The sequence below is a fragment of the Peromyscus eremicus genome, chromosome 12 (assembly GCF_949786415.1).
Source record: "Peromyscus eremicus chromosome 12, PerEre_H2_v1, whole genome shotgun sequence".
Taxonomy (NCBI): domain Eukaryota; kingdom Metazoa; phylum Chordata; class Mammalia; order Rodentia; family Cricetidae; genus Peromyscus; species Peromyscus eremicus.
In genome coordinates this window covers 5,805,628-5,819,879 of record NC_081428.1, presented here as the reverse complement: position 1 = coordinate 5,819,879, position 14,252 = coordinate 5,805,628, and the positions used below count along the sequence as shown (strand labels likewise).

Here is a 14,252-nt window from a genome sequence, read left to right as displayed (position 1 = left end):
ATCAAAAAGGAGCCCCAAGTGTTGTGTTTATTTGTCTAGATCTCTGGGATTTTACGTAGACAAACCCTCTTTAGAACTCTGTCTTCTGGCATAGGTCCTTGAATCTGTAGGAAGCATCTAGACATGGTCCTGCATCCCAGCTGTAAATCAGTCAGGAGAGACTTGCTACCCAAAAGCAATAGATGAGAAATGGGCTTCCCCTTAACTTAGCAAAGGACAAAGTTCAGAGCTGTCCTTTAGGCTCTGAGCAGATATATGTCAGAATGCATTTATTGAGGGGTTTCTTTGTAAAATGTGCCCATAGCAACACTACAGGATGAATCGTGCCAGGAAAACACAGGGCTGGGCTCAGTGTGTCACCTAGGAACAGCTTCACCCAGATGGTTTGACTCCATTTGAACTTACAGAAATGATGCCTCTAGAAACATTTTTGGGGTAGTGAGTACAGTACTAAAGAGAAAGGGGGTCTCAACAAGAAAGACGCTCTCCTCCCTCTCCTCCTTGTCCAAGAGTGACTCTCAAGTTCTTGACATTTAATGGACTTTGCCATAGAGCTTCATGGTGCTCAAGGAGCCCAGAACAATGCTTTGAGACAGACACTTTCGTTGAACCCTGTGACTCAGGACAGCACAGGTTTTGGTAATATACCAGTCAGTAAACAATACTGAAAAGTATTCTCAGGACAGGAGAGCTGACTCAGCGGCCATCCTCTTGCAGAGGACCTGAGTTGGATCGCCAGTGACAGCTCATGCCACTCTGCACTCCTGCTCCTGGGGGAGCCAACACCTCTGGCCTCCATAGGCACCCACATCTATTTGCACACACTTCCTACCCCATGTACATACACATAATCAAGGAACAAAACCTAGTTCTAAAAATGTTCTCTGTAGACGATCCACTGCAGAAAAATGAGGAAGAAGATGACACTGCTTCAAGAGAGTCTCTTCGATTGCCGTTTTCTTAGGCCTTCACTACACACACACACACACACACACACACACACACACACACACACCCTTGTCGTGTATTCTTCAGAGCTCTGAGAGGTACCATCTATATATTTGAAATGTTGTCACCCTGAGAAATTCTGAAGCTTCACTGCTCATCGTTGTGAAAGATACTGGTTTTCTTTTTTGTTTAAGGATAAAAGAGACATCCTTTAATAATCAGTGTTATCTGTTATGTGTTCCAATAGCTTGGCATGTTGAGCTTTGAGAAGAAGAAAAGATTACAGCTGAACTGTATTGAAAAGTACTTGTGTAATTCCAAGGCCATACTCATCTTTTGCTTGATTTTGAGGACAGTCTTGCTCCCAAGCCCATCCCTGAAGTTTCCTGGCTGAATCTACACTGCAAGGCCCGCTCCCTATCCTCGCAGCTCACTGAGCAGGCTCAGCACCCGTGAAGACAGCTGGATCGCCGTCATCTCCTTGACACTTGGACTGGAGTCAGATGGGGTTTTGTATAGTAGGGGGATTATTTAATTCACCTTTGAGATGTCATGTGTGGTTCTCAGTGCCCAGGACCCTGGGGAACACACAGCAGGAAGTTTAGAGTGCTCCGTAGCTGTCATCTCCACACACCTGGGCTGAGAGGTGACTCACGCTTTTAAAACTCCTTTAATAATATTGTTATTTTTCTAAGTGTCTGGAAGGCAGTGTCTAGGTTTGTTGAGGAGTGTTTACATTTGAAGATGAGTTAATCAGCAAGTCCTTTTTTTCCCCTCTTAAGCTTAATAGCAACAGTAAACAGGTAGTCTAAATCCAAGTTAGATGTCTGGAGATGGGATGGCCAATAAGGTTCATCTGGCGCTGCACCTCTGAGTGATTGGTACTGTCTGAGGAGAAGACTCTGAGACCTTGAAGTAGCACAGCAGAAAGGAGGGTACTGGTCAGTTATTAATGTCTGCAGTAGGCATGTAGGGAAGATGTGGCTGTGTATAATGGTCCGAATCTTTAAACACCTAGACACAGGAAAGGGACAGTAGGAGGTAGGAAATCACCAGGTGGTGGAGTCCACTTTGAAAGAGACCTTGGGATGTGTTTATGGAAGTCTTTGCACAGTGGAGCATCCTGACTAGATATAAACATGTCGGCAATGCCAACAGATTTAACCCATAGGAACGCAGCTGGCTGTGTATGTGAGAGCTGGTGGGACAGTCAAGCCAAAATGAAGAGACAGGGTAGATGTAGGAGATGTAGGGCCTAAGGCACTGCCTAGAGGCAGTAAGGGCCAGAGGCTCTGACCCAGCTGAGGGGGTGGGGGTGGAGTTGAATTGTATCAGTAGGCTGGTATCAGCTTATGACCCTCCTCTTTTCATCTGTGTTTTGGTAAAGTGACTATTACACCACAGGCATTAAGAAAATAATTAATGAGAGATACGGCATGAACAAATACATTCATGAACTTGAGGAAGAAGAGCTGGTTGGGATGAAAAGTGGACAGGCTTTTGTGTAGACATGAGCTTGGGTATGGACAGAACCTGCAGGATGCTGTCCACTGCCAAGGGAGCTCTCTGGTCTTCTGCAAATACGGTTGTGACCATAGTTGGCTGGAGGGTCTTCTCCCCAAAGCAATGACTTCATGACCACAGATTTCCATACAGCACACATGAGATTTAGGAACCCTTCCAGCAGCCTCTCCCTGTGCAGGACAATCATCTTTATTGAGAGCTCTCTTCGGCGGTAATACTTGGAATGCAATGTGTCAGCCAACCTTCATGGCTCTTTGACGTTTTATATATCTATATCTATATCTATATCTACATCTACATCTACATCTACATCTACATCTACATGTACATCTACATCTACATCTATATTTATATCTATATCCTACCAAACCAAAACTGAAGTTAAAGCGGCAGAGCTGGGATTCAATGTTGAGTTCCTCTCCCTACAAATTTGATTCCTATCTCCTTTCTTCACTTTGCCTCAAATTGCTAAGAGTTATAGTATTTAAAAAATGCATATCCCCTGTTGCTGCTTTATGTGAACCAATTGTGCCCAAAGGCCCTTTCTCACTCCTTGAGTTTTCTATACTCCCTTCCCATCATGGTCTTCAGTTTTCCATTACTGTAACAAATAGCTTGGCTAATCAACGTAGGAAGAGCAAAGGTCTATTTTGGTTCCCAATTTTAGAGGTTTCAGCCCTCAGCCAGTTGCCCTGTTAGTTCTGAGTCTGTGGCAAGACAGTTCATTATGGCAGAAGTATGTGGCAGAGGAAGCCTGTTAGCTTGCAGCCAAGAGCAAAAGGACAGAGAGGAATAGATTAGGGTGCTACAGACTCCTTTGAAGGCATACCCGAAACTTCCTGCCAGACCCTGACTTCTGGCCTTCTAAAGGTTTCACCAGTTCCCACCAACATCATGCTAGAGACCAAGTCACATGTGTCTTTCAGATCCAAACTACAGCATCTGCTCTATTTTCCTCTCCCAGGCCTCGCATCCCCACACGCCGCATTTTACCCCTGCTTCTCGGACCAAGTAACCGCTCTTCTTACTTATGGTTCCTTCTCTCTCCTCATAGCATCTGTGTCCTCTTTCAAGTTTTCACATCTATTTCACTCACGGATACAGACACATTTATGTGTATGATTATTGCATGCACTTGGAGGAGTGCCAAAAGAACCTGCGTAAGAAAATGTAGTCAGAGGCCCGGGGAGATGGCTTAGTGGGTAGAGTACTTGTCATTCCAGCGAGAGGACTTGTAACCCAGGAGTGGGAGCTGGACGAGAAGATCACGAAAGCACATTGGCCAGCCACTCTATCTGAATCAACCAGCTCCGGTTCAGTGAGAGACCCTGTCTCAAAAAATTAAGTGGCGAGTGACTTAGGAAGACAACCAGAGTCAACCTCTGGCTTCCACATACATGTGCATACATGTGCACCTTACCCATGAGTACACACACACACACACACAGACACACACACACACACCAAACTGTGGACACATCTGCACACACTGTGGTATGTGTTCAACCAAAGCTCTTGACTTTAAGCAGAAACTGACTATAAAGGAAATAGGCCCAAGGTGTGACTATCTATCTTGGAAAATTGGTGGTTGTGGCACTTGTGGCCACTGCTGAGAACTGAACAATTCTTTGGCAGCCTCCACGACCTTCTCCAGAGCTGTCCTTTCCTGTATGCTGGGAGCTGTGTACTTGTTACGTGCCACCCACAGCCCTGTTAGCGGGAGCCAGTGTTTCTGAACGTCGCACAACTGGGTCAGATGGCATCTAGAGCTAGGACACGGTGTTCTGCAGCCATTTGTGTTTTATTTTCTCTGACTCACAGTCTCTAGGGTTTTAGGTCACCCCCGCAGAACCCAGCATCTAACATTAGGTGTGATGGGTTACTGTCAACTTAGCCAAGTTTTGGTTGCATGTGTGTGTGTGTGTGTGTGTGTGTGTGTGTGTGTGTGTGTGTGTGAAGTGAGACACCAGAAACACCAGTGCGCTCTCTGGGCAGGATGCAGAGGTGCTGCTCTTACCCACTGGCTGTCTAGGGGTGCTGAATAGCAGCCTGCAGTTATAGGTTGCCCTACCAAGTGAATTTTTAATCCATGGCAAACAGGAGATGGGGCAGGGGGGAGGTGGGATCCAGAAATTCACCCTTTTCTAAGAAACATTAGATTCACACATCTTTTTAGAAATATGTCTTGACATGCCAAGTGTTTAAAAGTGTGTTTGTCGTAGGTCATGGCTAACTCAGCCATGACTGTATAATGGTTCTTTCTCTTCTTTATTTCCTTGAAATTGTTCAGCCTACAATTCCACCCCAACACAGCATTAGCATGGGATCTTTGGTCATAAGTTCTACTATCTGTTCATTCATCTTAGGGCAAGACACATTTTTGAACATTTTACTTGGACTATAAGCTCCTGGAGTGCAGAGAATGTGCCCTGTTTACCCCTCTGTTGAGAACATCTATATCTTTATTTCATATTTGCTGAATAAAATGTCCAATTGGCCAACAGAGAAGGCTTAGCCAAGGGGACCAGAATCTCTCGGTTAAGCTTGGCTTTGCTGTTCAAGCCATGCACAGCCTGACACCCAAATGCTGGCCAGCCAGCAGGGTCTTGGCAAGTGTTGGGAAACTTGTTTTTGGAGATGCCTCATGAACTGAAGGCTCTAAGAAATGAGCACACAGGCTTTAGATGACACCAGGGAAGCAGACATTGAAAGTCTGGGGTCGTCTGTGGCCCTGGTCTCACAAGTGTGGCAGTGAGGGACTCATGGAGTCAAAGCTCTGATGGACTTTAACTGTCTTGGAAGGAAGGAGGCTGCTGGGTGTCAGTTAGGGATGGAGACAGCTCTGGGAGTCGGGCTGAGAGTGGACAGCTGGCTGAGGGGGCCTCGCAGGTGGGAGACTTTCTTCTGCCTATCAGGAGACAGCAGTCAGCTCCTTCCCTTCCCAGCCCCCTCCTTTTGTTGGACGTTGCTGCATTCACTCTTTCATTCTCCACTACAGTATTCCTCCAACTTTTCATTCTGTCTTCATTATAAATTTGCTAGCTCAAAATATGACCTCTTTTACACTTAATAAATTCTTAGCCCAGTGACATTAAGGAGAAAAAGAATGAAGTTAATAAAGAGGATTAGAGAGGAAACCAGAGTGTGCGGCTATAATGAAAGTAACGTGCTGCCCATATGCTGACTGATTCCGCTGGATGTGCTCTTGAAGACCGTGGAAAGGGTCAAGAAATGGAGGCTGCCGCGGGGGGGCTGTCCTCTCCTGGCAGGATTTTCTACCACAGAGCTTTGGTGATTCGTAACTGGGGTGGGGTAGGACAAAAACCTGAATTTAAAAGGTACTGTTGGGAGCGAAGGGATCGATAGCTCAGTCTGTGAAGTCCTTGTCTTGCAAGCGTCACAACTAGAGTTCAATTCACATGCAGGGCATGTGGTGTAAGCTTGCAATCTCAGTATGAGAAGGCAGTGTCCGGCAGATCTCTGGGGCCCGGTGTCCAGCGAGCCTAGCCTAAAGGGTGCGCTCAGGACAATGAAAACTGTCTCACAAAACACAGTGGATGGTGCCTGAGGAATGAGACCTGAAGTTGTTCTCTGGCCTTTGTACTCAGGAGGCACATGTGTATGTGTATACCTGCATGCTTGTACACACACACACACACACATACACACACACACACACCCTACTTCTGCTATTTAATTATTACGAAGCTTGGACTTACTTCTCAGTGCTGCTGGTGTTTGAGGCTCGATAACTCTTTGGCACGGACAGCTTTGCTGTGCATTGTTTACAGAGCAGCACCCTTGACTTCTACCTATTAGAAGTCAGTAGCACCCCCTGCTTCTGGTGCCACATCCAAGAATGTCTGCAGATGTGGCCAAACGTCCTACTCCTGGGTAAAGTCCTTATTAGATGGGGACTGTGGGACAGGGTGTGCCCAGTGGAGCCACAGTGTCCCATCGGTCTGTTAGTACTCTGAATGAAACTGAGAAGGTAAAGGTGATGGTAAAGGTGATGATAAACGGAAAGGTGAACTACAGCAACATGTCCACCGGACAGCCTTGGCCAATCTTCACGTACACTCGCAGCTACATTTCCAGCCACACTAAGAGAATAACACAGTGGGAGTGAGATCTGGGAAACGACCCTTCCCTGCCTTCTGGATCATGATACATATGTGAGTAGCGGTGTAAACTGATTTATGACCCGATCGCTATTTGTCCACACACATCAAATAAAATTTGAGACTTGAAGCCACAAGCCGCCACGATCATTTTTCTGCCCCTGCTCCTATGAGACAACCATCTAGAACGCAGCCTCTCGGCTGCTTTTTAAACAATAGCCCTCTGTCATTTCCAGAAAATGTTTTAAATTAGTATAAAACTTGGCTAAATTTAGCTTTTATAGAAGAAAGAATAAAACATAATTAACTGTTTAAAGAAGCAAACAGAAACCACATGAAGGAATGAGACTTGCTGGCGAGAAATCTAACAGTAGTGCTTGGTAGCTAACCCATCTCCTGCGCAACAGATGTTCTCACATTTAAATGGAAGCAGGACCAGCATTCCTGCGGAAGGCATTTGTGCTAAAACGTTGCTAAGCGTGCTGAGGTGAGCTGTCCAGGTGTGCTGTTAGGGTGCTCTAGTGGCCCAGAGAGGGAACTCTCCGAACACTTGACTGTTCAAAACAACAGCAATCATCTCAATGTAGCAAGAAATACTGACCCAGTGAATGCTTTGACGGTGCGTGAAACTTGCTAATGTTTGACAGGTGGGTAAGAGAGTTGGTGTTGGATTCTAAGGCTTTCTGATTTTACCAGCGCACATAATACCTTCAGAAATTTTGTATACATACTTGTCAGCTTAGAAGACCCCTCCCCCGTCCAGACTATTTATGGTATTTTATTGGTGAAGAGGGGAGAGGTAAATTTGATTAAAAGACTGAAATGGATTCTCTGGCTTTTTCTTGTTTAAGAAAATTCCTGCCTAGAGCAGAGACAAAGGATCCTATTGTGTCCCGACCTAGGCGTGCCGTGTCTGAGACAGAGGCCTCGCCTGAGGCCCTGCTGCATCACACACACATGGATCCAATCTTTGTCACCTCATAAAGACTCATTGAATCAAAGGCCAGGTTATCATTTATTCTGGGGCCTGACTAAGGTACCGTTCTCTCTTTCATGCAGTCCTTTCTTAAGACTCAAACAATTAGGCTTATTGTTGTTATTGTTGTTACTGTAATATTTTAAAAACACAGATGGACCTGGTAATGCGCCATTGTAACATGGTGGCTGCAGGCCAAAAAAGAAGTACAATAATCCATTATTGCATTGGAATTCTTCTGTGGGCCACGGGCCTGGGGATGTCTCTGAAATCATGGCAACAACTTAATCCATTCATTTCTCTTTCATTCTTCAGTTTCCATATTTCATCACCCTGGGCACACCTCAGAGGAGCCCCTCTCTGTGGTCACTGTAGACTTGAGATCAACCTATCTAGACATTGAAGGCACACTTCTCTCCAGTTTGACAAACCTGGACGACTGGGCTCTGTGTGGATTCCTCTTTTTTAAATGTCATGCTGGAGCATTAGGTGACAAAAGGTCTATTAAGAAACAAAAAGGAGGCCGGGCAGTGGTGGCGCACGCCTTTAATCCCAGCACTCGGGAGGCAGAGCCAGGCGGATCTCTGTGAGTTCGAGGCCAGCCTGGGCTACCAAGTGAGTTCTAGGAAAAGGCGCAAAGCTAAACAGAGAAACCCTGTCTCGAAAAGCCAAAAAAAAAAAAAAAAAAAAAAAAAAAAAAAACAAAAAGGAAAAACATGCTCTGCACCTGGATGCGGGAAGAGAAAAGGTCCCCCTAACTCAGGCACCCCACTTTCTATGCCTTTCTTACTTTTCCATAAAACGCTAGGTGAGGATTTACTTTCGTCCCTTCCCCAGAACTGCGCTCTCCTTGGCCCATGGACTTTTTCACCAAGGTCCCCATGTCTCAGAGAAAGGAGGGGTTAGTCTCAGCACCTCTGCCACTTCCCTTTCCCAAGCATCTCTTATCTGCAGACACAAGCTCTCAGCCTGCAGGCAGCCTGCATGCAGATATGCGTAACCCTGTGAGGCTTGGGATGATCAGATTCCAAAGTCTACCTTCTGACGAATAGGATCAATTAATAAACCATGATTTAGAGATGATATTCAGAGTGAAAAGCTCATCACACTACGACGAAGAAACCTAGTATGTGACTTTATTTTGAAATAGTCTCATGTCAACTGTGTTTCTAAGGACAACAAACTCTCTTTCATCTCTATCGAAACAGAAAGTCGGCAAATCCTCTCTCAGAACTTAATATTTATCTCAACTCCTCCTGTTTCTAATTTAGGGCTAAATTAGTTCTCATTAGAAGGAAAAGTTGGGATCAGTTTTTTCTCTCTTAGGCTTGAGTTCTCTTAGCCTGACATCTCGCTCAGGCTCCAGAGAGACCAGTTTTGTTTATATCTCTTCTTAATTTTCCCTCTGCTTAGCATTCGCTCCCCTTTTCTTTGATTCTTGGAAATGAATGCTTTCCTATATGCGGGCATCCTTCTGACCCGCCAAATACCACATCTGTCAAAATGCTGAACAGACGTTGTTTAAAAATAAGGGTGGAAACTTAGCCCTTCATTAAAATCTCTAAAGCAAAAGCTACCCTCTTTCCTCTCAACACATTTTTTTTTTGGTGTGCACATTCGATATTAGCATTTAATAATAGCATCTCACCACGTCTTTGCCCACAGAGTGCCAAAAGGAGAAACTTTCTGGTGATAACCTTTAATGAGACAGGCAGTCAAGCACCTCGGGAAGCAGGATGCTGGTTGCGTTGCTTATCTGGCAAAAAAAAAAGATGGGTCCAAAGAAGACTTACATTCCCCTCACTGACCAGAATCATTCTAAGCTCTTTTTTCTAGACTCAGTTCCCGTGAGAACACATTCTATGCTTTAAATGCCATCTTCATGAAAGTTTTACAGATGAACTTTATAAGTAAATCAGAAGATTAATTCATGGCCGTCTGATGCTTTAGATAGATAAGTAAATGGAGACTTGACCTATTGAGGGAACTCTAATAGACCACATGGGGGGGTTTCCATAAGGTCATCATCCCTGTAATGATAGGGAAATAATGACAGAATAGAAATAAAATAGAATAGAATAGAAATAATAACAGAACAAATAATTAAATGAGATAACTTATCATTTAGCTGGGTTCAATGGGTATACTTCCTTGCTTTCAAAGCTGTGTAGATGAGCAATTGAGGCCCAAATATTATTCTCCTGCCATAGACAGGAGCATCAGTTTGCTTCTAATTTGTTCATCAATGGCTTTATCTACAGCTGAATCAGGCTTTGAATTCCTCCTATTGGTAAAAACTGTCATGCCTGCTGTGACGCACGTAGCAAGAATACCCCTTCCATAGCAGGAAATGTGTAAAACAGGGTGTACCCCACCAAAGTACAGCTGCCATGTTGGAGCAGGAAAGATATGGAAGGCCCCTGTCTCCATCCTAAGCAACTAAACCAACTGCATCTGGGCCCCAGAGTTCAGCCTTGTGCAGCAAAGAGTTCACCTTTGTAAAAAAGGCACCATGGACTCTCTTGGCCATAAAAGGATTGGCTGATGGGCTTAGCATTTGCTTGAAAGGGGATCTGAACGCATCTACAAAGACAGTAACATTTTGAAGCATCGGGATGCTGGACCCGAAACAAATTCTACATAGGTGTTTTGGAAAACTCAGAAACATTTTAAGTTCTATGATCTTTGGATCACTTTGTTTCCAGGCTTTACTTTTACTTTTTTAAAACGTCTTCTTCCCTGAGAGGTGCTTTCCGATGAGCTCAGTAATTGTGTAACTTAACCAAGCCATGCCTCTCTCTTTAATATTTGTTTTTGTTTTGAATTTAAAGGGAAATCAGCAGCAATGAGACCAAACCATTCAACCTTATTAAGTTTTCTGGATTCTTTACAGTGTTAAAAAAATAGTGTTAGCTTCTTCTGGCATATGGTTAATGCCAAATGTTTCTACTTTGTGTGTCCAGGGAATGGGCGGTTGAGTTGTGGAAAGATTGCCCAAAGGTGGCTATTGAGAACCTTGTGGAATGGGAGCTGTCAATAGAATGTAGAAGCAGCAATGATTTATGAGGCAAATTAATAATGGCAGCTTCTACACAAGTACCAGCCCAGAATTCTTGGACCATCAGTAAAGGATTGCCTGTGGTCTACCAAGTGGCAAGCATTCATTAGCTCTTCAGTGTCCCAGTTAAATGTGTTTCACATTCGTCATCAAAATCTAGAATTTCTCAAGCCAAGTCATAAACACACAGAGAAGGGTAAGTGGTACAAAGAGGAATAATTATCCTCATGATTTTAAAAGTCAGTTTTCTTTGATAGGACAGTGTCCATATTCTTGTATGTGCAAGGACAATAAATACATGCATATGGTAACCTTAAGACATAGATTATGAAAAGTTTGCATTGAATGCTGGAATGTATCTCTAAGTCCTAAATCACAGTCAGGGGAGAAGATATGAGGCCTTTTGTTCTGGGGGTGGGAAGCTTGCAGGCTTTTCAGGGGTCTCACTGTGAGTTACCCCACTGAGCCTTGAACAGTTCTGCTTCTACATAGAGGGAGTGGAGGGTCTACCTGGTAGACCCTGGTTTCCATAAGGAGGCAGAGTGGTTTTGGGAGCTTTAAAGAGTGATAATTAGTAGGTGTCTCTACCACTGGGCTCAGAACCCTTTAATTTGTGTTTCTGGTTTTTCCAAGAGAGATTTGCCCTTTTCAACTTAAAATTAAATAAATTCAGTCCATGTTTGCCTCCATGGGAGCGATGACCTGATACTATTAAAGCGTCAGCACAGAGAACTGGAAATACCTGATCTGTCCACCACATGAGGATTATGGGCACTACTGAACCAAAGAGGCAGGAGTGACTCTTCTTCAAGTCCCTGCCTTCTGATGTCTGGCTAGAGAGTCATATTTTCTCTAGCCTCAGTTATGTGACCAGGGTAGCAACAAACCAAGTTTCCTTCCAAAAAGGCTTCACCCAGAATCAGGACAATTGCTACGCCCAGCCATTCTGTTGTTGGACAGTCACTGCAGTTTCTTTGTCCCCAGGGGGTCCCAGACAAGAATGGCAAAGGCTTCATGATGGACTCAGGCTCATGAGAGAGCAAGGCCATGAGATGTTGGTCGGAATCAATCTGGTGCCAAAGGAAGAGAACCAAGCCGGGATCAGAGCCTATTCAGGCGTGCCCAGCATCTTGGTGTGACAAGACATGGTCATCTACAAGTTCGTACTTGAGAAGCAAACCATCAGGGCTGGGGGTGCCGCTCAGTGGGTAGAGTGATGGACGAACCCATAGAAGAGGTTCTGTGCTTTATCTTCAGCATCTCATAAACCAGAAGTGGGGATCCCTATAATCCTTGTACTTGTTAGAGGCAAGAGGATCAGAAGCTAACCTCCACTACATAGCAAATTCAAGGATAGCCTGAGATACATGAGATCCTCTTTCAACACACACACACACACACACACACACACACACACACACACACACACACACACAAATAAACAAAACAAAACTAAACCCTAAACCCAAAAGAACCCCTTATAATGTTTTAAGCAAATTTATAGTTTTGTGATAAGCCACATTCAGAGCCATCCTGGGCTTCATGTAGCTTCCTGTCATAGGTTGGACACTCTTGGTACTATCTATTCATCCTGGCTCTGGGCTTGGGGCAATTTCCTCTTTGCTCCTGAGTTCCCACACCTACCTTCTCTCTCCCTCCACCACATCTGTCTTCGTGTAGCCATCCTGAGGCCATGTAGGGACGTCTACGAATTGGGTCATCTACCGGCCTCCTGTTCTCATTCAGCGTGCTAGGTACTTCACTTTTCTGCCTCTGTCCTCTCCCTTTTTCTAAGGTAAGAGGTTTGAGTGAAAAGGAACAGTTCAAAGGAAGGGCGAGGCTGCCCTTGGCGGGTCCCTGTGGAAGGAGATGCCTACTGCTGAAGAGCACATCGAAGACACCAGTCTGAAGTGAGACATTCCCTTCCTCCCAAAGCTTCAGCTCCTCTGCCCCTACGGCACCTCTTTAGAGTGCACCCCACAACACAGAACAAAACCACGTTGTTGACCTGAGACTATCTGCCTCCTCCTCTCTAAGGGTTAACTGCTCCCGCACACGGGTCTGACTGTGGGTCACGAAGCCCTGCACAGAGGTCTCCCTTGGTTCCCAGGGTTACCTGCCAGCCAGGCTTTCAAACTTCCTGATTTCCCCTGAAAACGCTTACCAAAGAGCTCTCTTGAGTGCCAGCCCATAAGCTCAGCAGGACACGTTTGGTTCTGTTTACCCACATTCTTTATCGGGGTCATTTTACTAAAGCCAGATAACTGAAGATGAATGTGTGGAATCTAATTTCTTAATAGTATGCAAGGCTAAAAATAGTTGGTTGTTTGATGTTTAGCTATAGATGATGAGTCCTTTTCTTTCTATTTTTTTTTTTTAAGTCTAGAGGATTGTTTAATGAGAGACACATGCAGCGAGTCACAGCGTGCAAGCTTGCTTCATCTCAGCAATGCAGAAAATTCCTTCGACTGTTGGTTTCCTTTTGGAGGGCATTCCGGACCGTGCAAAATATGGCATGAGTTCCCAAGGAGGAGGAGGAGGAAAAGGAGGAGGATGAAGAGAAAGAGGAGGAGGATGAAGAGGAAGAGGAGGAGGGGAGGAGGGGACAGAGGATGATAGGAAGGGGAGGAGGAGGAAGAGGAAGAAGAAGAGGAGGAAGAGGAGGAGGAGGAGGAGGAGGAGGAGGAGGAGGAGGAGGTGGTCATGGAGGAAGCAGCAGCTACTTTTACAAGCTAGAAGAGCCTCTCCTGCCACCTTCATCTAATCCAGGAGAGCATGAGTGAGATTCAAATGCTGGAGATATTCCGGGAATGGGATGCTTAGAAATCATTCCCTGAGGCCCCTGCCCTGCCTGGGGTGAACTTCTGTATTTATAGGAATAGAATGTGAGAACAGACTCCAGCAAACATTCGGTTGTTAGCTCAGATGATCTTCCATACATTATTTATATTCAGGTTTCTAAGGCATCACTCTGGTCTTGTGCTAATACGCTCACACATAAGTAATCTATACATTTATCCACCCATTGATGACTCAGTCATCTGGTAAGACTGTGCACATGAAGTTGTACAAATATATTCACTTAACTGGTCCTCAATGCAGGTTTCATAGTCACTTGACAATCAGTCTCTAGCTGCTTCAAGAAGCACACACCTTCCTCCACCCTGCTCCAAGTTTAGGTCCAGGTGTCCATTATTGCTAAGAGCTAGTCTGGATTGGGCTTAATTGACAGCTCCATTAGTCTGATGAACACAAATGGCATCAAATGCCAGGATCGGACACAAATTGAAGATGAGAGCTCCTTTGCATCCACAGGGGAAGGCAAACAGGGATTTTTAAGACAGAGTAGTGAGGACAATTAGGAGGATTAATGGACTCTCCAGTGTCAAGATGACAGCAGCCGCCTTATGATGCCCAAGTCTGTGTGCATTCCATAGCAAGTCCCACCGGCTTCAGAGCCAGGGTCTTGTATTCAGCAACGGCACAGCCTTGTGTCTCTAATGTGAGCCTGGATGTGGGCTGAAGCCTTGGGTCAGGTTGAAGTAAGTCTGGTCCCCGGCCTCCCATAGCAGACATCCCCAGTGAGTGTAAAGCCAGAAGTTCCATGGAGTCATTAGCAAGCCTC

The 14,252-nt window shown here is 45.0% G+C and overlaps 1 protein-coding gene across 2 annotated transcripts in view; it reads right to left on the bottom strand.

The window, feature by feature from the left end:
* The window catches only part of Runx1 (RUNX family transcription factor 1), a 225,443-nt gene that overhangs the window by 127,062 nt on the left and 84,129 nt on the right, over positions 1-14,252 (bottom strand). The window contains exon 4 of one of the 2 annotated variants that reach the window (XM_059277146.1): positions 10,081-10,088. The exons of the other annotated variant lie outside the window; for it this stretch is intronic. Within the exon in view, the coding sequence (XP_059133129.1) occupies positions 10,081-10,088 (8 nt within the window). The remainder of the gene's footprint in view (positions 1-10,080; positions 10,089-14,252) is intronic. 2 annotated transcript variants of the gene reach the window in all.